General features: G+C 50.4%; 1 protein-coding gene across 3 annotated transcripts in view; it reads right to left on the bottom strand.

Moving 5' to 3' along the window:
- LOC123448498 (vacuolar cation/proton exchanger 2) overlaps positions 1 to 21,017 on the bottom strand; it is a 47,030-nt gene extending 26,013 nt beyond the window's left edge. The window contains exons 1-11 of one of the 3 annotated variants that reach the window (XM_045125411.1): positions 20,728 to 21,011; positions 20,378 to 20,644; positions 20,055 to 20,125; positions 19,462 to 19,490; positions 19,178 to 19,374; positions 18,890 to 19,102; positions 2,426 to 2,548; positions 2,215 to 2,331; positions 2,088 to 2,141; positions 1,868 to 1,984; positions 1,654 to 1,747 (exon numbers count right to left, since the gene is read on the bottom strand). In XM_045125411.1, the coding sequence (XP_044981346.1) occupies positions 1,654 to 1,747; positions 1,868 to 1,984; positions 2,088 to 2,141; positions 2,215 to 2,331; positions 2,426 to 2,548; positions 18,890 to 19,102; positions 19,178 to 19,374; positions 19,462 to 19,490; positions 20,055 to 20,125; positions 20,378 to 20,644 (1,282 nt within the window). In that variant the 5' untranslated portion in view covers positions 20,728 to 21,011. Of the gene's footprint in view, positions 1 to 1,653; positions 1,748 to 1,867; positions 2,027 to 2,087; positions 2,142 to 2,214; positions 2,332 to 2,425; positions 2,549 to 18,889; positions 19,103 to 19,177; positions 19,375 to 19,461; positions 19,491 to 20,054; positions 20,126 to 20,377; positions 20,645 to 20,727 lie in introns of all 3 variants that reach the window. The other 2 variants (XR_006631803.1, XR_006631804.1) reach the window with 2 other exon arrangements.
- Positions 21,018 to 22,973: the final 1,956 nt, after the last annotated feature.

The raw sequence follows: 22,973 nt of genomic DNA, 5'->3' as shown, positions 1-22,973 counted from the left end.
AACAACAACATGGCCCGATGCAGCAGACATTTTTTTTATTTTTTTTAGGAAATATGCAGCTCTCCCGGCGGCAGCAGAGATTACAAGAACCAGCAGAGAGCAGGGGCAGGATCAGGCGAGTCAACGGCAGCAAGGGCCGGCGAGATCCCGCAGTTGGCAGAGGAGCTGCGGGATCGAGGGGCTGCAGGATCTAGCGAGGGGCTGCGGGAACGAACGGGTCGGTGGGATCCAGCAGGGGCCACGGGAACGAAGACGGTGGCGTCAGAGAACACTGAGATCCGGCAGAGACAGCGGGATCCGGCGACTTCGGTGGAGGACGGCGGGATTCAGCGACTTTGGTGAAGGGGCTTCGATCTAGAGCTTCGAGGGAGACGCAGGCACAGCGGCTTCGAGCGAGATCAGGCACCCAGCGAGTCTTCGAGCCAGAGAGAGAGAGGGCCCGGCGGCTGTGCTCCTCGATCCAGACGAGGAGAAAAAAGCAGTGGCGACGAGAAGATCAATAGCACGAGTTGCAGCGTGCAAAAAATTGACCTAGCTCTAATACCATGTTAGGGAAATATACAACTTGTATTTCCAGGAGGCCATAGGCTAGTATATATACATGTACATGTGTGTAATATGCAGAAAACCCCTTATACAGTAGGGTAAATACTAAAGGCTACATGGCTACATATATAGTACTCTAACAGTATAAAGCCTACACCCCTGGATAGTCATATGTTGGTACAAACCCCAGGTTCAGTTTTGAGGACCAAGATAGGATGTAAAGGAGTTGGGATTGATATCAACATGATAGACTTCCTAGCAGACCTTATCATCTTGAAGTCGCTCAAGCCCCTCAGATCAATTGTCTGTCGGGAATTGAATTACATCAAGTGCCAGTGGTATGTGAATAGCCAGATGTCATTCCTGATGAGCTGTCCGGAATGCCTCCTAACCATTACATAGAATTCATCATTGAGCTAATGCCCATCTATAAGAAGCCCTACAGAATGGGATCCGAAGAGTTGGCTGAACTAAAGAAGCAACTAGCAGAGCGGCTCACGAAAGGATTCATCCGCCCTAGTGCCTCTCCTTGGGGACCTGGTCTATTTGTGTCAAAGAGGGATGGGACTATCCGACTTTGTGTCGATTACCATTCTCTCAATAAGGTCACAATAAAGAACAAGTACCCACTCCCCAAGATTAAAGACATGTTCGATCAGTTGAATGGTGCCAAGGTGTTTTCCAAAATCGATCTCAGATCTGGGTACTATCAGTTGAAGATCAGACCCCAAGACATTCCGAAGACGGCATTCGTGACTCGGTATGGCATGTATGAGTACACGGTCATGTCATTTGGGTTAACCAATGTCCCAGCCTACTTTATTTGGGTTAACCAAGACTACTGTTTACTACCTCCGTTCCAAAATAATTGAGGTTCCAAGATTGTCCTAAGTCAAACTTCATTAAGTTTGACCAAGTTTATGTAAAAATATATCAACATCTACAAAACCAAAATTACTTCATTAGATTTATTATGAAATATGTTGTCATATTGTATATATTTGGCATCGTAAATCTCTGGATTTTGCTATAGACATGGTCAAACTTTAAAAAGGGGATTATTGACGATATAATTATGGAGGTTGAACGGTGAAAAGTAATACATACTTGATTTGGGATCAACGTGCACAAAAAAGCTTGCGGCAACTATGAGATAACATAATATGAGCATAAGGCCTTTAAAATAGTTTGACGTGCCTTCCTGGAAAAAGCATAGACTGAGTGTTAAAGTTGCACTTCGTCATATTTAAAAGGAGCACATTGTGGCAACTGTATAAACTACAGAATAAATTATAAATGCTGACTCATTCTGCAAACAGACCTGTAGCATAAATGCCACCACAAGTACTGTTATAAAAAGAGTTGCTGTCTCAAACAATTGAAAGTTCAAGTCCATCTCTTCCCCCATCATCCAGCCAATTACCACACAGAATGGAATCTGCAAATCATGCAACGTGGGTGTTGGTTGCAATTGTTTAACCTTGCAAAAAAATGAAAATGTACAGGACGAAAGTTGAATCTCGTTGAGTAAATGAACTTACTACAAACATAGATATCTGTGTTGACGACCCTATGGCGACACCCAATGTAATGTCCTTATGGCATGCAAGAAATTAAAGATGAGAACAGAAACACACAATTGAGTTGCAGAAAGCAGGGGCTGCTTACAAGTTTGTTTCTCATGGCAAACATAATGGCGCTTGCATGCTCAGCAGCATTCCCCACGATAGGAAGCAGAATAACACTAATAAAGGCCAGTGGCATGTTTAATGATTCAGAGGCCCCCTGTTACAAAGGCCAGTGGCATGTTCGAGCAGGAGATAATGAATTGATGTAAAATAGCGATTATATTTGTATCCTGATGTAAACAGTTCGTTACCTGTATGGCATCTACCAGATACCCAGAGAGAATTGAAATCCAAATAGTCAATACAAAAAGCCAGGAGATAGCTTCGCCCTGTGTTATCTCCTTTTCATCCTCCTCATCCTCGGTGCTTTCTTCCTGTTATGGCAAGTAGGTAAACTAGGATTCGAAGGAACTGTGCACAAATTTAAGTCCAGATTTTCTCTGGTTTGTTTTGATAGGCAATTGTTCCTTTGTGCCTCACGTGAACTTGAGAAACAGCAAATGGTTACATGACTAGTTAAAAGAACCTGAACTGTTTGGAAAGCGTTTTGTAGTGACACAAATATAAGTCAGAAGGGATATTCAAAGAAAGGTACATGGTACTAGTGCAGAGCTAACATATTTAGACGCAAAAGGAGTGTCGCTTAGCCATATTGTCGATGATAAGTAGAATTACTTATGGCCTGGGACCTCAACGCCATATCAACGGGCCCCCGGTAAATCAACAGATAGGATATCACACCAAGGAGGAGCGCCACCGACCACCGAGGAGACTTCCCATCAAAGTACAGCATATCAAAGGAAACTCTCTACAACTTAGAAAAGATATATGCGTTGTAAACCAACACCAGTCCAACACCTAGTCCTATACGCCTCACATCGATAGGGAGCCACCCATACCTGTGGATGATTTTACATCGATCCTGACAGCGGTAATAGAGCAAGTGTGGAATTTGTAGTCGATGGTGTTGAAGTGTATAGTGGATTACCTAGTCCTTTCCATCAGTTCGGATTTTTGGTTGTGTTGGCCAGTACATGAAGCTTAACATGGTGTCGGATCTAAGGTCTTGAGTTCAAGTCTTGGCTTTCGCAATTTATCTAAAAATTGTTGTTGTCCCCCTTTGTGTCCATGTATCGGTCTCTTGAGCCATACCTATGAGTCTGTCCACGTGTTGACTTCCGCGTCACACGTGAGAAGCGGTGTTTGAAGTGTATATTTGGATTGCGTAACCCTTTCCATGAGTTCAGACTTTTGGTTGCGTTGGCTAGTGCATCAAGCTTAACATGGTATCGGGGCCTAAGGTCTTGAGTTCAAGTCCTAGCTTTCGCAGTTTATTCAAAATTTGTTGCTGCCCCCTATGTGTCCATGAATATGCCTCTTGAGCCATACCTCTGAGTCTGTCCACATGTTGATTTTTGGTCCCCAATGTGGGTAAAAGCCCTACTTCCTGCCTTGCTCCTTCCTTGTATATGTGGACAATATGAGAGTTACAATGTAGAGGGAGGGCCTCGGCAAGTTGGGAAGTCTGGGCTAGTTCTGATGATGGTGTAGATCCCAGCCTGAAGCACCTGAAGCCTTCTACATGGTGTAGGTTAAAACTAGGGCGAGGGAGCGATCCCCTTCTATGATTTCGTTGGTACCCCTTATATAGCACTGGTTATGGACATGTCGGTGCTGTTAGCCCAGACTACAGAGTAGCTGACAGTAGCGGCTGTTTGCACGCTCAGCTCACTAGCAAAACACACACTCACTAGTGCAGCGTACACACACACATGGAGAAAGTGGAGTGCTACTTTGAGGCTTGGATGGATTAATAAGTGAATTGCCTGATTACAAACCGATGGCATACAACTCTTTTTAATAAGCTTTGCCGCCGACGTCTTCTTTCTTTCAACTTGCGGACATGCAGCTCTATGCCTATAGCAGACAGGATTTAATGCTCACAGGCGCGATGGGGTGTGTAGGGATAGGAGTCGGATACGGTGGTGGTATACAATGCTTTGGCCCTCTTCCTCTGTACAGAGTTTTTCTTCCCTTGATTTCATTCAATGGTAGGTCTCCTCTTGAGGGAGCGGCGCTTCTCGATGTGTCGAGGTGATACCTTTGGGCTTTGCGGGGCCCATTTGAGCGGCGATGGGAGACATGCCATACATAATTTCACTTACGCCGACAATGTCAGAGCTATATAAGGGGCAACACGGGCCACGGAAGGGGATCCACTCCTTTCTAACTAGTTTTAGCATACTACTCCATGTACAACGATTTCGACGCTTATCGTCGAAATCTCCATCATAACTCGACGGGTATCCCCCGACATTGTAATCCTCCGTATATAAAGAAAAGAACAAGGCAGAAAGTAGGGCGTTTAACCACAATGGGGGCTTGTCAGGAACTAGTCTCTGCCATGACTGAACTGTAATAGCAATTGTTAGAGTTATAATATAAGTCATGTACCGTTTTGTATTTATCCCAATATATAAGGGGTTTCCTGCATATAGTCCACCACCTGTATATGTATATATACCGACCTATGGCCTCATGGGAATACAAGTTGCTTATTCCTAACATGGTATTAGAGCTAGGTTAACTTTTGCATTCCGGAACTCGTGCTGTTGATCTGCTCCACACCGCCACTCTCCTCTCTGGCTCGTTCCCGTCAGGCAGCGGCTCCTCCTCGTCACCTCGTGCCAGCGCCTGCCTCCTGCTCCCGATCGAAGTCTTCCTCGATCTCCTTCTCCTTCCCGTTCCGCTGCAGATCGAAGCCGTCTCCAACTGCTGCTGGTTCCCGTGGGATAGAAGCGCTGCAGGCCCCGCTCGTTCTCGTGAGATCGAGGGATAGAAGCGTTGCAGGCCCCGCTCGTTCCCGTGAGATCGACGTGCTCTAGGCCCCGCTCCATTTCCTCGGCGAGCGCGGCTTCATGCACGCGGAAGAGGAACCGCTCGTGCCAAGCCGGATCGAGGCCGCCAGAGCGGTCGGGTTGCGTCTGGTGCCTTTGCGCCGTGTCAACCCACGCCACGGCGTACGCATACAACCGCCGCCGAAGTCCAGAAGGCGACCTCCTCCTGCTCGCCTCCGCCTTCCAGATCGGATACCGTCGTCCAGCTACTCGATTCTGCCCTCCAGATCGGATCGGGCTTACACGCAGTCGTTGACCAAAAAAAATGTCAACTGCATCGGGCTATGTTGTTGTCCCTCGTTGTTCGGTGATCTTCGATGGTACTAACTACACCGAGTTCATTGGCTTCATGCGCATTCACATGCGTGGCATCCGTCTCTCCGGTGTTCTTTCTAGCGAGGTCTGTTGTCCGCCACGTCCAGTTCCTCATGTGGCTCCCACTCCGCCGATCCCTCCGGCTCTTCCTGCAGATACTAATCAGGCCGCCAAGGATGCGGCTAAGCTTGCTGATGAGGCTGCTGATCGTGCTTATGATGAGAAGTTTTTGGTTTATGAGGAGGCTCTTCAGACGTATCATGGTGCTCTGTCTGCTTACACCCGGTGGCTTGATGATGATGCTCGTGCTGCAGCTGTTCTCACTGCTAGTGTTCTGCCTCAGTTTGCCTCTGAGTTTCTAGGCCTTCCTACTGTCTTTGAGATGTGGACCCGCCTTCGTCAGCGCTATCAGCCCTCTGGTGATGCCTTATACCTCTCTGTGATTCGTCAGGAGCATGCTCTTCAGCAGGGTGACTCTACTGTTGATGACTTCTATGCACAGAGTTCTGCTATCTGGCGCCAGCTCGATTCTCTCCGCACTGCTGGTTGTCGTACTTGCCCCTGTTGCCAGGTTGTCCAGGTCAACTTGGAGTTTCATCGCGTCTACGAGTTCCTGTCTCGTCTCCGTAAGGAGTTTGAGCCCCGGCGTGCTCAGTTGTTTGCTCGTGGCCGTATTTCTCTCATGGAGGCGATTTCTGAGATTCATGCTGAGGAGACTCGCTTACGTGGTGCTGGTTTGCTGGAGGTTCCCTTGGTGCTCACTGCTCGGGCTCCTTCTACGCCACCTGCTGCACCGACCCCATCTCGCTCGAGTGCTCCGCTGCTCTTGCCCACTCCTTCTGGAGGCTTAGGTTGCCCCCGTCCACATTATGGCTACTGCAACAATGATGGTCATATTGAGTCCCACTGCTACACGAAGAAGAAACACTTGCGCAAGGCGCGATCATCATCTACAGAGACTTCGTCATCTACCTCGACAGCTTCAGCCATCGCTTTGACTGGGCAGGATATTCTGAGACTTAAGCGTCTGCTCGCTGCTTCAGGTTCTTCCTCGACGGGTACTGCTGGTTCTGTAACTGAGGCTTCCCGCACTGAGCAACCACCTTCTACACAGTCAGGTACATCCCCATGGGTTCTGCACTCTGGAGCTTCCTTTCATGTCTTCTAATTCTTCCACTCTGTCCTCTCTTCGATCGCTTGATTCTCCTGTTCATGTCATCACCGCTAATGGTACTCCCTTTCTGTCGTTAGTAGAGGCAATCTTACCACTCCTTATTCTGTTCCTGATGTTGCTCATGTTCCTCGACTTACCATGAATCTGTTTTCCGCTGGTCAACTTGCTGATTCTGGTTGTTGTGTCATCCTTGACCTTGACGCTTGTTCTGTCCAGGACCGTCGCACGCACACTCTGGTTGGGGTTGGCCCCCGACGCCGTGATTCACAGGGTCTTTGGGAGTTGGACTGGCTTCATGTTCCTTCCGCTGCCCACTCTATCGCCAGTTCTTCCGCTTTGGTCGCCTCGGCTACTGGTTCCTTCCAACAGTGGCATCATCGACTTGGTCATCTGTGTGGTTCTCGTTTGTCGTCGTTAGTTCGTCGAGGTCTTCTGGGGTCTGTCTCAGGAGATGTCTCTTTAGAGTGTCAGGGTTGTCGTCTTGGCAAGCTGATTCAGTTACCATATCCACATAGTGAGTCAGTGTCTAAGCGTCCTTTTGATTTAGTTCATTCCGATGTATGGGGTCCGGCTCCCTTCGCTTCGAAAGGGGGTCATAAATACTATATTATGTTCATGTGCTGCCTCCGCTGCTGCTGCTTCTACCTCCGCCCTGGCTGCTTCTACCTCCGCTCTGGCTGCTGCCAGCTCCGCTGCAGCCAGCCTCGACACCCTTGCTGCCGCAGCAGCGGCTGCTACAGCCGCTCGCTCACGCTCCTCTGCCACGGCACGCTCGGCCTCCTGTCGGCGCCGTATGCTCGAGGTAGCCGTGTGCTGAGAGTGACCTGCAGACATGGCTCGCTGCAGGGGGGCTGTTGCGTGAAGAGGAGGCTGTTTCTGACGAGCTGCTGCTCGACGGTCCGGAGGGAGGGAGGTAACCAGGGGCAGTCGGAGCAGCTGCGGCTACCGGCTTGGGCTGTTCAGCTCCCGGTGAGAGAGGTGAGCAGGAAATGCTCAAGGTACAAGATAATGAGGCTCTGATACCACTTGTTAGACCTCTCGGCCTGAGTATTAATAGTTATGGATGACACTAGGAGAGTTGGGACAATTTTCGTTGGTTTATTTCTCGCACAATGCCATGCCAACCTGAGGGGTTGGGGATACATATTTATAGGCTGCTAGCCAGCCAAGCATATGCTAAGATGCTAGTCTAAGATGTTGCTAAGATGCTAGTCTAAGATGCTATTTTAACTGCCAGTCCTTGGTGGTCAAGGATTCTATCCTAACAGCCACAAGGACCATGTGCTGCAGCCCCACAAAAACCCTAGTACAGAGACTTATCCATCAGGGTGGAGCTGACAGCAAACAGGGAGGAGCAAGGTGTATGCATTGTTGCCCACCTTTGCAATTAACCTGAAGGGCCCATAAAATTTGGAGTGTAATTGCAAGCACCTATGCAGACTTAGTGAAGTGTGCCTGTTAAGGCTGCAGCTTCAAATAGGCCATGTCTCCTACTAGGAACTGTCTATCCACCCTCTTCTTATCAAGTCTTTATTTTCAGACAATAGCAGGCCCTCCACAAAATCCATGCTGATGTGGGCCCACGCAAAATCAGGCATTGGAAGAGGGTCCAATAGTCCAGGGTATGGATTACACTCACTTTTGTTGATCTGACAAATAGGGCAGGTTTTGACAAAGGCAATGACATCTTGTTTCAATCATGACCAGTGAAAAACAAGCTTGACACTCTGGTATGTTGCTCTTTCTCCAGAGTGTCCCTCAAGTTCAGATTTATGGAAGGTAGCGATTATATCCTGCCTTAAGGAAGTTGCTTTGCCCACCACCACTTTGTTCTTAAATCTGAGGATATTGTTCTTGAAAGAGTAGGCAGTCCCTCGGTCTTTAACTACAGTATATTGAACAATCAGCTCCTTGATAGTGTCATCTCCTGCATAACTTTTTACTACCTCATTTATCCAGACAGGAACAGCAGCAGTACCAGTCAAAGTGTGCACTAGGTGTTTAACTCTAGAGAGAGCATCAGCAGACTTATTCTCTTTTCCTTTCTTGTATCCACTGTATAAGAGTAACCCAAGAGCTTGATGAGGAGCTTATGTTGAATTCCCTCTGTCAGTTTTGTTCCTGTATGTATTTGAGACTTTCTTGATCAGTTCTGATCACAAGAGAAGTTGCTAAGAAGTAATGTTTCCACTTCTTTAATGCTTCAATGATGGTCAGCGCGTCCTTGTCATAAGTGGACCAAGCAGCAGTTCTAGGGCTGAGTGTCTTGCTGAAGTAAGATATAGGCCTGCCTTCCTGCATTAAAATAGCCCCCAATCCATAACCACAAGCATCTGCTTCCAAAACAAATGGTTTTGCGAAATCAGGGAGGGCCAAAGCACAGACTCTGTCGCCTCAGTTGTTACAACATCCGCACGGGGCTTCTTTTACCCGGGGCGCTCGAGGGCACGCACCCAAGCCCCGCCCCACGTTGAGCACCTGGTCCACGCCACGCTCTGCCCGCTCCCACAACGCGCGCGCACACGCCTAGATCACGGCGAGCCCACCGGTGGACCGACTCAACGCACCCGCATTTCTCGCTAACAGCCTACACCCGCACGGCTACCCTACACACGCACGCCCGCCTAACACACGCACACATGCACTCAGCGCCAGCACACGCACCCGAGTCCCGCCGCGGCTCGGACCCGACGCACCCAGCGCGCACACACGCGCACGCGACCGAGCCTCTGTCGCGGCTTATTCCCAACACACACCCTAAGCCACGGCCTAGCGGAGCCCGTCGTCATGGATGTCGACGTCCGCCAACAACGCATGCTTCTTCATGATGGTTGCATCGTCGAGGGTCGCCCCGAGCCACTCGTAGCTCGCCGCCATGCCGTAGACCTTCCCAGCATACGCATCCAGCTCATCTCCGTCGTCCATCCGCGGGCGGTCGAATTCCCCGCGCAGCGTCGCCAGCTGCGCGACCTTCACCCGATCGGCGCCGACGAAACGCACCTTGAGGGAGTCCCATACCTCCCTCGTGGTGAGCTTCGGCGCCACCTGCATCAACAGGTCCTCCGCCAGGGCCGTGAGGAGCATGGCCCGCGTCGTCTTGCACTTGTCGGCGTCCACCGCAGCTCCATCCGTCGGCACCACCGCGCCCCACAGCCCCTGGGCATCAAGGATCGCCTCCACCTTGATCGCCTAGGAGGTGTAGCCCGTCGGTGTCAGCGGCGGGATCTGCATCGTCCCCGACGCACCGTTGCCGCCGTACGAAACCAACGACATGGTTGTCGGCGCTCACTCCTCAACTGATGCTCCGATGCCAATTGTTGGCGCCAAAAGGGAACCACGCCGCTTCGGCGATCCCCGAAGACACAACCGGAAAGGAGGAAGACGAGAGTGGACACAGGTGTTGCCGGCGCACGAACGCCCCGCCGCTCCAACTGCTGATTTTTGTTCCCCCAGAGCACAGACTCTGTCGCCTCAGCTGTTACAACGCCCCGCGCGGGGCTTCTTATACCCGGGGCGCTCGAGGGCACTCACCCATGCCCCGGCCCATGTTGAGCCCCTGGTCTGCGCCCCGCTCTACCCGCACCCACGACGCGCGCGCTTGGATCACAGCAAGCCCGCCGGCGGACCGACTCAACGCACCCGCACTTCTCGCTAATAGCCTACACCCGCGCAGCTACCCTACGCACGCACGCCTAACACACGCACATCTGCACTCGGTACCCACACACGCACCCGAGTCCCGCCACGGCTCGGACCCGACGCGCCCAGCGCGCGCACATGCGCACGCGACCGAGCCTCTACCGCCGCTTATTCCCAACACGCTCCAGGGTGCTGCACGCCCGTCGACGACTTACCAGAGACCTCTGCCGCCAAGAGCAAGAAAAACAAGGTGACCGCCCCTGAGACGAAGCAAGTGGTTGCGCGGGAGGAGGGCGCCGGCGGTACTTTCACCATAAGTACCACCATCGACAGCAAATAGGAAAGCTCGCTCATCGCCTTCCTGCGGGCGAATGTCGATGTGTTTGCCTGGCAACCATCTGACATCCCCGGTGCTCCCAGGGAGGTGATCGAGCACCACCTTGCCGTTTGTCCCCACGCACGCCCCGTCAAGCAGAAGGTCCGAAAGCAGGCTATAGAGCGGCAGGAATTCATTGTCGAGGAAATCAAGAAACTGGAAGCAGCGGGTTTGATCAGAGGTGTGCTCCACCCCACGTGGCTGGCAAATCCCGTGGTGGTGCGAAAGGCTAACGAGAAATGGAGACTTTGCATCGATTTCACAGATGTCAACAAGGCTTGTCCAAAGGACCCTTTCCCCTTGTCGTGCATCAATCAGATAGTAGACTCAACTGCTTGTTGCGACCTGCTGTCTTTCCTTGATGCCTACTCTGGCTACCACCAGATCTACATGGCCGAGGAAGACGAGGAAAAAAACCGCATTAATTACCCCATGTGGCACATACTGCTTCAAGCGTATGCCTTTCGGGTTGAAGAGTGTTGGCTCAACATCTGCAAGGGTTGTCCAGATTGGTTTTGGGCCACAACTACACAGGAACGTAGAGGCATACATGGACGACATAGTCGTCAAGATCAAGGACAAGGCCAACCTAATTCAAGATTTGGAAGGAACCTTTGCGAACTTGCGCAAGATCAACTTGAAGCTCAACCCTGAGAAGTGCGTGTTCGAAATCCCGTCCAGCAAGCTCCTCGGGTTCTTTGTGTCACAGCACAGGATAGAAGCCAACCCGCAAAGATTGAGGCAATTGAGGAGATAGAGGCACCGAAGCGCGTCAAGGACATATGTCGCTTGGCGGGCTGCATCGCCGCCCTTAGCAGGTTCATTTCCAAGTCTGCAGAATGTGCCCTGCTATTTTTCAAAACCTTGAAAAAGGCAAGCCCAATGAAATGGACTCCGGAAGCGAAGGCTACGTTGCAAGATTTGAAGAAGTACATGTCCTTGGCTCCAATATTAGTCGCCCCAAGACCACAAGAGCCGTTGCTGTTGTACCTGACGGCAACTAATCAAGTGGTCAGCGTCACGCTTGTGGCGGAAAGAGAAGCTGAGGGAGAGGAGGCGGCAACCCCCGAGCCGGCAACCGGCAAGCCGGATTCTACTCCGACAAGCCAAGGAGCCGATAAGGTAAACACAACGCAAGGAGCAGAGCAGCAGATCAAGCAAAAGAAGAAGATGGCGCAGTGGCCAATTTACTTTGTCAGCTCCCTCCTGCAGGGGGCTAGGTCAAGGTATTCTGGGGTGCAAAAGATGCTTTCCAGCCTTCTCATGGCTTCTCGGAACCTGCACCATTACTTCCAAGCACACCACATCACTGTCGTCACTCGCTTTCCATTGCAACACATCTTGAGGAATCCAGAGGCAACTAGCAGGATTGTCGGGTGGGCGTTGGAGTTGGCTAGCTTTGACCTGAGCTTTGAAAGACAACAACCATACAGAGCAGGGCCTTGGCGAAATTCATTGCTGAATGGTCTCCAATGCAGGACGAGGAGATTCCAAAAACAATCCTCCCCGACAGGGAATCACCTTAGGAATGGGTCATGTACTTTGACGGGGCCTTCTCGTTGCAAGACGCCGGTGTCGGAGTGCTGCTCGTCGCACCCACTGGAGAGCACCTCAAGTACGTGGTCCAGATGCACTTTCCCCGGCAGGTATCAACGAACAGCACGACAAAATATGAAGGGCTTCTTACCGGTCTTCGGATGGCAGCTGAACTTGTATCCGGAAACTGATAGTCCGGGGGGATTCGCAGCTAGTTGTGTGTCAAGTCAACAAGGATTATCAAAGTCCTCTGATGGAAGCTTATGTAGATGAAGTGAGGAAGTTGAAGGAGCGCTTTGACGGTCTACAGACGGAACACATTCCGCGGGCAGAAAACAATATTGTCGATGACCTGTCAAAGCAAGTTGTTCAAAAGTTCCCTGTGGAGCCAGGCACTTTTGTGCTCCGACTGACTCAGGCATCAGTTACACCATCAGATCGACAAGCCAAGAAGAGAAAGATCAATTCCAGCGGCTATCTTCCGACAGAGCTATCAACCACCACCAAGAGGGTTGCCGGGAACGACAAGACGTCTGCCGGTGAGCTGCAGACTCCGGCGGACCCAATGGTCCTTGTCATCGAGGCCAACGCTCCCGCAAAGGAAGAGATGCCTTTAGTCCTTGTCGTCGAGCCCCAGGCTCCGGCATGGGCGGTCCAATACATTCAGACAGGTGAACTTCCGGAAGAACAGGAAGAGACTGAAAGAGTAGCCCGGCGGTCAAGTCTATACCAGTTCATGGACAAGACTCTGTATGAGGCGACCAAATGGGGTGAAATTGAAGTGCATTCCCCAGGAAGAAGGACAATAGCTGCTGGCAGAAATACACGAAGGAATCTGTGGCTCCCACCTGGGATCATGAGACCTTGTCGAGAAAGTTTTTCGGCAAGGCTTCTATTGGCCCACAACCCTTCAAGGCGCCTTGGTGGTGGTGACTACGTGTGAACCATGCCAGTTCCACGCCGAACAGATATATCAGCCAGCACAAGCCCTCCAAACCGTCCCACCTGGCCATTTGCGATCTAGGGGCTCGACATAGTCGGCCCCCTCACCCTGTGCTACCGAGGGCTTTGAATTCTTGTTCGTAGCAATCGACAAGTTTACAAAGTGGACAGAAGTGGAGCCAGTGAGGAAGGTGGCGGCGCAAGCAGCAGTCAAGTTCGTTAGAGGGATTGTTTGCCGTTTCGGAGTACCCAACAGGATCATCACTAACAACGGCAGGCAATTCACCAGCAACATCTTCATGCAGTACTGCCCAGACATCATCGCCAAGATCTGCTTTGCGTCGGTTGCGCATCCTAGGAGCAACGACCAAAGTAGAAAGCGCAAATGTTGAATTGTTGTGGGGCCTCAAGACAAGGACTTTCGACAAGCTGCACAAGCACGGGAGGCACTGGATTGATGAGCTATCGGCGGTTCTTTGGTCAATCAGAACGACACCAAATCGAGACACCGGCGTCAGACCCTTCTCCCTAGAATATGGTGCAGAAACGGTACTCCCCACGGAACGCACAAACGGTTCACCTCGAGTACAAGCTTTCGATGAAGAACAACAAGAGCAACTACGGCAAGATGATGCCACGCTCCTCGAGGAAAACTGTCTCCAGGCTGCCCTACGTGCTGCTCGGTACCAGCAAGACATGCGTTGCTATCAGTCGCATGGTGCGCGCCAGGGGTGTTGAGGAAGCTAACCTTGTCCTTCGATGGATCCAGTCCGCGAAGAGAATAAACAAGTTGACGCCGAAGTGGGAAGGCCCTTACCGAGTAGTACAAGTCACCAGGCCCGGCGCAGTCCACCTGGAGATCGAAGATGGCACTCCGGTGCTGAACTCGTGGAATATCAAGCATCTTTGCAAGTTCTACCCGTGAGGCACAGTTACCGGGCTGCCCAGCGACCCCTTTTACAAGTCGGCCCGACAAGGCTTGTAATCCTTTGTACAAAGCCAGGTGAAGACCCTGTGCGTAGCCAATAAAGCAAAGTGTTCCACAACTCTTTGTCAAAGTACATATTTATTTTTATGTATCATACATGAAAAGTTGTGATCACTTTTGACTTGCTCAAGGATTCTTTTGAACCACCAAGGTTCCTAGCCTCCTCTATTTTCTCTTCTTTCTTTTTCTCGAAAGGAAGAAGGGCCCCTCATGTACAAGTCTTCCCGGGTGGGAGTGACGGTGTGGACACCTATGGACGCGTTCAAAGACGATCACCTTGCGGTAAGGAATGCAACGAAGAGAAAGCTAAGTTAAAGTTATTTTTCTTCGTTGAGAGTTGTTCTTTCCCTTTAAAACGGTCCAACTTGTATGAGAAAAACCTGCACGCGAGGAACCTTTGTCAGATCTGTTTGCGCTCCTTGTTGTTTCGACTCCGCTCAACAACCCGAGCAGCCGCGGCGAGGACGACAAGGTGGTCTGGCCGGCAACCGTGTCGTCAACAAGCTGCTAAGGACCCACCGTTCCTAAAGCGCTCGCGGCAAGAATACGTGTGCGGGCACTTCCAATAAGCGTAGGGATGGAAACATACAAGTGCGAATTCATGCATGAGGGAAAATGGTCGCTCGACAGACATAATAACGCTTAAAAGCTTGGCGGACAGTACCCTACAATTTTCTTCGCATTTCTTTGTAGGATTGCATAGGGTGTAGTCTAGATACAAAAGGAGATCCGCCACTACGATGTGGCGATTGATCGGGAAACAAGGCCTCGCGGATGGAGCGCCTCGCATTCGCTGGAAGTGGACCGCGAACGGCGAGTACTCCGCCAAGTCCGCATACCTTGCCACTTTTCAAGGCTCCGTGAGATGCCAAGCTTGGAAACTTACCTGGAAGTGCTGGGCACCGCCTCGGGTGCGCTTCTTCCACTGGCTTGCCAACCTCGATCGGTGTTGGACGGCCGACCGCCTGGCGAGGCGCAACCTGCCGCACCCACAGCGCTGCCCTCTTTGCGATCAGGCTCCGAAGACGATTCATCATCTTCTCCTGGAATGCCCTTTCAGCCGCGAAGTGTGGCACGAGATCCTCTCATGGCTGCGCCTCTCTTGCCCGCTGCCCAATAACGATGCCACTCTCCACGACTGGTGGTGCTCTGCACGACACGACACCCCTAAGCCTATGCACAAGGGATTGGCTTCCGCTGCTTTGCTCGTCCCTTGGATGATTTGGAAGCATCGCAACGGATGCGTGTTTGAGGGTGCAACACCGTCGATTACCTCCCTGGCGACTACGATTAAGGAAGAGGCCGGCCTCTGGGCCAGAGCGGGCGCCTTGGGGCTCCGGGCCATCTTGCCACAAACATGGGATGTCCACTAGTGTGCATGTGTTCACCTTGTAAATATGCCTCCTAGGAGGGTTGTACTAAAACCCTTCTTTTCAATACAATGAACCGCAAAAGTCTTTTTGCGTTTTCTCAACAAAAAAAAAGTTCGGACCAACCAAGCCAAGGCGTAGCACCGTCTTCCGAATCCCACCACGGCGCCCTCGCGCCTACTCGGAGTCGTCGCCCTCGAGCATGGCGTTGGTGGAGCTGTCACCATCGTCGCTCTCGCTGGAGGTGTCAAAATCGTTGCCGTTGGAGCTTTCCGCACAACATTACAGCCAGTTGTCGGAGCTCACGAAGAACTACACGGAGAGCCTGGCGTCTCCGTCGAACCTAAAGTGGAGAAGATGCTCCGGACCCAGGCCGCGGGAGCGGGCGAACAACTTCCATCCCCGCGGCAGGAACATGGCACTTCCAGGGGAGAGGTCGACCGCCACCCAGGCGGGTCCGTTACAGCAACCATCTGCCTAGAGCCACAGACCCACAGGCCTGTTGCCTTCCATGGCCCTGGCGAAGGGGTCGGAAAGCCGCAGCCAGCTACGGGGGCGCCGGTGCAGCGAAACCACAAACTCGTGCGCCGCGTCATATACGGGGGGCTCCGCCCGGACCGGTGGGAGAGGAACGCCGCCGTGACCACCTCGACACGGAGCTCCTCGTCCTCCGCGGTCCAGAGCGACGCTCCTACCACGGGAACCGGTGCGGGACCCTGCTGCTCTGACCACAATGCGTGTCTGGGAGGGGGTCCTCGAACCGGCCACCGGTGCTCGGGCTCGACCACGACTTCTGCCCCTCGCCATTGCAACGGTGGCTCTCGGAGGAGAAGAAGGGAACGAAGGAGAAAGGCGGTGGTGGCTAGAAGTCTAGCAGGAAGATGGGTTAATGAGCAGCGCTCCCCACGAGCTCCCTTTTATAGGGAGGAGGAAGGGGACTGGCTCTTCACTACCCCAAAGAGTAAACTGCGCACCACCACAGCGACCGCCCAGCTCCGTCAATATCGTGCTCCGCATGCGACACGCGTCGTAAAAAAGACAGTAACGGACGAGAGGGCGAGCGGAAGAAGTCGAACCAGGATGAGCAGCGCCTCTGCGAATTCTCGCCCTTTATTTTTTACAATGGTGGAATGCAAGAGGCCGCCTCCCCTCATTTAATGTGCCTGCGCTTCCAAAGGAGTGCCCGTTTCGCTCCACCACTCCGACGACCGCATTCAACGAGCATCATGGGAAAACATTGAAATATCATCATCACAACCACAGCAAAAATCGACCACGTATCTATGCACTGCTTTTGGGCCTGCCCAACAAGCGTCACGGACTTCAGTATGGCCCAGGCCTCGAGGCTATTGTCGGTGTACTAAAGAACGTGTCCCTTAGTACCCTGACTTGTGCACAGACGACGGTGGCCTCCCCGCCCGGCAACACTCTGTCGGATGTTAGCACAAGCAACAAGGCCAAGTCACCGGCAAGCCACCTTGCCGATGAGGAAGACCCGACAAGCCCTCGCGCCCGGCAGGACTCCTCCACATCTCCGTCACTCCACCTCATCAGGTTGATTGTCAACATCAGCGAGGTGTCGAGCGAGCAGGCAGTTAGGTGAGCCTTGTCAGACGCCTCTGGAAACAGTCAGGGACATGCAACAGCTTTAATGACACCGATCCCGCGGCGTGGCAAGAGAATAAAAGGTAGTTGGGCGATTGACACAAAAGGAGAGGCAATCCTTGCTGGGAGACGTCGCCAGCGTGACACCTCACGACGCATTTAATGTGCATGTCCTAATCCGTCAGGGTTAGGTACATACAACTGTAGCTCATGTCAGTCGTTTTGGCAGCTATAGAACCCACTATTCACCTATACAAAAGACCATTTTAGCCACTGTGGTAACCCCTTGCGCTATAAAAGGAGGTCCATGGCTACCTTTAGAAGGGTCGACACTTTGTCCATTTGCACGCGTAGCTGCGCTCCTCGTGCATCCTTGTCGGGTTGTCGCGCACCTTGTAACTTGGACTTCCACCAAAGATAATCCCAGAACACAAGACGTAGGGTTTTACGCTCCCGAGCGGCCCGAACCTGTCTAAAACTCCGAGCGCGTACGTGTTTGGTGATGCTCTTTGTGCATGCCTAACCCCGCCTAAACCACAAGGGACCTCATTGATCCCATAGATCATCATATCCAACCCCGACAACTCTCTTACTGCTCCAACTCGTAAGAGCCTTCGCCACTCTGCGCAGCTCGCTTTTCAACGGCTTGTATGGGTTTCCCACGCTTGGGATCGAATTCCAAGCTTGCTCCACGGTCTCCAAGTACCCATCCACTTTCGGCCAAAAGCTTTCAAATCGGAACCTCCTCCCGACGTGCAAATTAGCGTCAAGATCCATCACGACCAGGCAGTGATCCGAGGTTGCAGTACTCACCGCGGAGAGGAAACAGGTGGGGTAAGGCTCTTCCCAGCAGACAGATGCAAAAAATGCAGTCCAACTTCTCAAGAGTAGCGTGCTCACGCTCATTGGATCATGTATACCTCCTCCCATTAAGGTAAATCCCCTTCAGCTCGATGGAATTCAAGACACGTTGGAACCTAGCCATCATGTGCCTGTTGAGATTTGCATTGCTCTTATCCGCTGCCTCAACTATGAGGTTGAAATCTCCTACCACGGCCCACAACCTCGCATGTAGGTCTCATACTTACTCAAGACCGTGCAAAAATTCTACCTTGTCCCCTTCACTCTGCGGGCCATAGACGCTAGTCAGCCATCAGACCGCCCCCTCGACAAGGGTCACAAGAACCGTAATGGTGTGTGTCGTGACATGGGTGTTAGAGAGCTTGGCAATAGTGGAATTGCAAGCAATAATGATACCACCCCTCATCTCGACCGTGGGCAAGTAAACAAAAGAGTCAAATTTATTCCCAAGGCATTGCATGACCAAGGCACCGGACATGACCTCAAGCTTGGACTCTTGAAGGCATACAATATGAGGTTGCATGGTGGCAATCATTTGGAACACCACGGATCGCTTGGCCGGAGCATTGAGGTTCCGAACATTCCACGATAGTAGCTACTGTAACGTGGCAGCCATGGAGAAAGGCCCACTCAACAAAAGCAACCAGGCGGCAATCACACCCCCACAACCACTTGTGTGGTGTCCTCAAACAGACTGATATCCTGACGTGATGTCCCCTCGACTGTAAATTCAATGTACTAGCTCTAGTACCGCTATTAGGACCCATGAAAATCCCTCAACGCATATTGCATGCATATTATGCAGCTTGATCACTTACTTACACTACCCAATGCAGAAGATACAACTTTACATGGATGACTACAATAACTACGATACAGTATTAAAGTGATATGTGCCCCTCGGAGTAAAACCTTGTGCATCCATATCTCGCTTTTCAGTTTTCAGTATTTGCATAAACTATTTCCCCTTGTCTAAAAAAGTGTTTGCACAAATTAGCTTTCAACTACTTACTTCACCAATTGGGCTGTACAGACTGCGCTGGCTCTTGAGTTGAAAAAATAGATAGCTAGCATAAGCCACAAGCATTATGCAGCTACTAAACCTTGAAAGAGAAACTTCAGATTTTCCATAGTGTGCTTCAGAATGTGTAAAGTGAAGCACCGCTGGAAACATTAGACCCAAGACAGCCATCAACAACAACCCAGAGTTCACAACAGCTGATGCCTACATAGAAAAATGAAAGTTAATAGAGATAAAATGTGTGGATAATAATGGAAATAACCACCTTTTTATTGGTACCTTATTGAAGACCTGATCTCTATTAGGATGAGCAAGCCCACCAGCAAAGAAAGCACACCCAAGAACTAACAGCATGTTTGATAATATAGAGCCTAGTAGTGACTGTTGTACGACACGAATCATTCCATTTTTCAGTGCATATATCGAGATAATCATCTCTGTCGCATTTCCGAAAGTAGCATTTAGAAGCCCCCCAACTGCAGTTCAAAAATTTAGTCTTTACCGATTGCTGAAGTCATGATTTGAATTAGAAAGCTAAGATAATATGGAATGAAGACACATACTTGTTGGGCCAGTGTAGCAAGCAAGTTGCCTGCACAAGACAAGGCATCCATTATCGAAAATGCTAAATGGAGCTCCAGCTCCATGTAGGCCGAACTTTGAAAAATTCAAAATTCACGCTTTTATGTTTCAAAACATTCTGAAAAAATGTGCATATATCCAGAGGCATAATGTACATGTGTTTAAAATTTCATGTTAAAATACATTAAAATGAGAGCTACAAAGAAAAACAAATATGTGGCTTTTTAGCACATGTCCTGTTCATTCTCAAAGTCCATGATTTTGTTATCTTTTGTGCAGCTCGCAATTCATAGAATTTCATTGTGAAATTTTACACACATATACATTACATCTTTGTAATACGTGTATATTTTTGTTCATAATTTTTTTAAACTGAAAAGTTTGAATTTTGGTTTTGTTTTTTTAATAACAGGCTCCATGGAGACCGTCCTCCAAAATGCTCTACTCATCCGTTGTACTCTCTCCGTCCCATAATATAGGAAAACGCTCTTATATTATGGGACGGAGGGAGTAATATACAGTGAGTTATATAACATACAGAAGCTAGATCAGACAAAATCCACTAGGCACTTACTCAGTTGCATATCCCAATCTCTCGGCCAAGGGAGTGATACCAACTAAGCTGAAAAGGAAAACCCATCCTTGCTGTGAAGCATTTGAAGGAAGCAATCCCAGAAATGGAAAGCATTATCAGGTCAGTCTTGCTGTTGCAAGTAAACGTGACGAAGAATGCAGCAGAAAAAATGAAAGCATGCGCCCCTATTACAGATTCAAAAGTAGTACAGTAGTAAAAACGAAAGAAACTAACAAAGCAGGAAGAGTAAATCATACTGCATCAACCCTAATGAATGCTGCAGAGTAGTTTAGATGGGTGATCCTTGTGGGCATGTTACTTACGTGGTTCCCGGAGAGGTAGTGAAGCGTGATGGCGAGGGGCCCGAAGGGCAGGAGCACATTGATCTTGGCATGGAAGATGACGATGCGTATGCTCCTCAGCGCCATCCGCCACTTGCTCCGGGGCGAGAGCGACTCCGCCACCGCCGCGAGCGAGCCGATGTGCTCGAAGTCGAGCGACTGCATCTTCATGGCCGGCGGCGCCGTGCCGGCCACCATATCATCATCCTCCTCGAACCCTAGCTCGGCCTTGTCCGCCGCCCCCATCATCTGAACAAATCCAAAACGAAGCGAATCCAAATCAAGAACCGCCACCGATCCCTATCAACCTCCGGATAGCGCAAGAATCCTACCTCCCCGCGACGCGGACAGATGAAAAATAGCGCTGCAAGAAATGTGAAGGAGGGCTCGGATTTGGATGGTCGATTTCGAATGGCCTTTCCTCGTTCCTTCTACCAATCCTTTTCTCCTCCCGCTGGTTTTGTTGCGCGACGCGACGGGCACGGGACGAAGCTGCCTGCGTGCTTCGGTGTGGGAGGATCCGGCTTCGGGCCCCGTGTCATGGAGAAGAAATGTGCGTCAGTGCCTTGCCCACGCTTCGCGGGTGGTGGTCGGAAGAACCTTTCTTTTAGAAAAGGTACCCGGAATTACTGCCAGGCGCGAGAGCTTGCTTGGTTTGAGCCCTACAGCCTTGTCGAGGTAATTGTGCTCTTTGGCTGCCAGGTCGGTTCATTTTCGTAGAAAGAACTTATAAAATCTACTCTTTTTATAAAAAATATGTTAGTAATCTAAATACTTTTATATTATTTTACTATCTTTACAAGAAGTAGAACAAAACAAAGATACAATAATCGAGCCTTGACATACTTAAGGGGTTGTTTGGACAGCGAGCTTTTAGAGAACGAGTTAGCTAAAAATGCATTTGAGATTCTAACCAACTAAAATTTTGTTTGGATACTCTATCTAATTCTTGGATAAATAAAATTTGGTTCTCCTAATATTCATATTTTGCGTTTATGAGAAAACGGCTCAGAGACGATTTTATACAAACACGCTTTAGAAAAACGGACTTGACCTTCGGTGTGCGGCATGGCATGGAGCTCTATGAGAAGAATGTCTTCCACCATGAGGCCAGCGCTCGCGCCGACATCGGGGCCCTGACCTGTGACGGGGATGATAGACGGTGGCAGCCAATGACGGCAGCGCCTAATGTAGAGGCGACTGTGTATTGATAAAACCCAAACACAACTTTACATACACTCATTATTGATAAAACCCACCGTAAAACCGGTTCAACTTAAAACATATTTTCTATATACCCGCGGCTAACGCTCAGTATCCAAACAACCCCTAAGGTACAAGTCACTCCTCTATACTCTATATCTATTATTAAAAGAAATATGTATTTTTAGTCCGTCATAACATTTTTATTGAAAAGTCTGTGATGTTTTTGAAAGTTCAACCCAGAGTCTATTAAAAAACTCTATGTATGTTGTGTGCAGCTCGGCTTTTTTTTTAAGACACCACCACGGTTAGGTTAGAAGCACCAGTTTGGGCCCACTCGGATTGCTAGAGGATGGAAAAGAATAATGCAGTTTTAGGAGATCGAACTCCCAACCTCCTCTGGAGAGGCTTGAGCGTACAACTAAGTGAGCTAAATAATATGTGTGCAAAAAACTAGAACACGGTTTATAATTAATAGTCTCTCATAGCTTTTTAACACCTATTTTTTTTCTCAAACACGCACGAGTGTGTGAATCATATATAATTATAGAAAGAGATAAAAGAGGGGAGAGCCCCTCCACAGTTCTACAAGGCGTGTCTACATGATGCTCACACATCACTCCACCCGCTACTCTAGCCGACTATTCGCCTTGCGTCCACCCTTGCGCCGCCGCGAGGAGGCCCTCTAGTGCGCCCTCATCTCTTAGCAGTCCAGCCTTCTGCCACACTGCGCATTCGCTCATAATTATGTGTACCACATCGCACAGACATGGGTCTTGCCATCAAAGGAAACGATGTTGCGATGCTTCCACAGCTGTCACATGGTTAGAAGACACATAATGCGCTCCATCCTTGCATGTTGTTTCGGCGCGTGATCGTGGTCGTTCCTTGTGCACCAGTCCGGAAGGGATTCTTTGGTGCGCGGCTCTCCGTGACCCATGCCTAGGGGCGGCAGAATCCTGGACCAAATGTCCCTCGCGAATATGCAATGCAAGAGAAAATGGTCGATCGTTTCTTCATGTTGGTCGCAAAAAGGGCAAGCTGCCTAGTGTGGTAATCCTCTGCGCGCCTATTTGTCCGAGGTCCGGCATCGACCCTTGGCAGCAAGCCAGGCAAAGAAGCGCATCTTAGCGGTGCTCTAGATCCCCATGAGATTGTGGTCGTGGGAGCGACCTCGATTCCCCAAAGCTTTGCCATGTAGGCCGACCTGGCCGAGAACTGCCCACCATGGGTCCAAGTCCACCTAGTGGAATCCCGTCTCTAAGCATCGAGTTGGGTGGTTGTCACCATGGGGCACACACTCATGAATTGTTGAAGATCCGTGAAGTCGATGAAGGGCCCGATATCACACGCCCAGTTGCCCGTGATGACTGCG

This window comes from Hordeum vulgare, chromosome 4H (genome assembly GCF_904849725.1).
Source record: "Hordeum vulgare subsp. vulgare chromosome 4H, MorexV3_pseudomolecules_assembly, whole genome shotgun sequence".
Lineage (NCBI taxonomy): Eukaryota > Viridiplantae > Streptophyta > Magnoliopsida > Poales > Poaceae > Hordeum > Hordeum vulgare.
The sequence above is the reverse complement of the archived record's forward strand: the minus strand, read 5'-3'. Positions and strand labels throughout refer to the sequence as shown.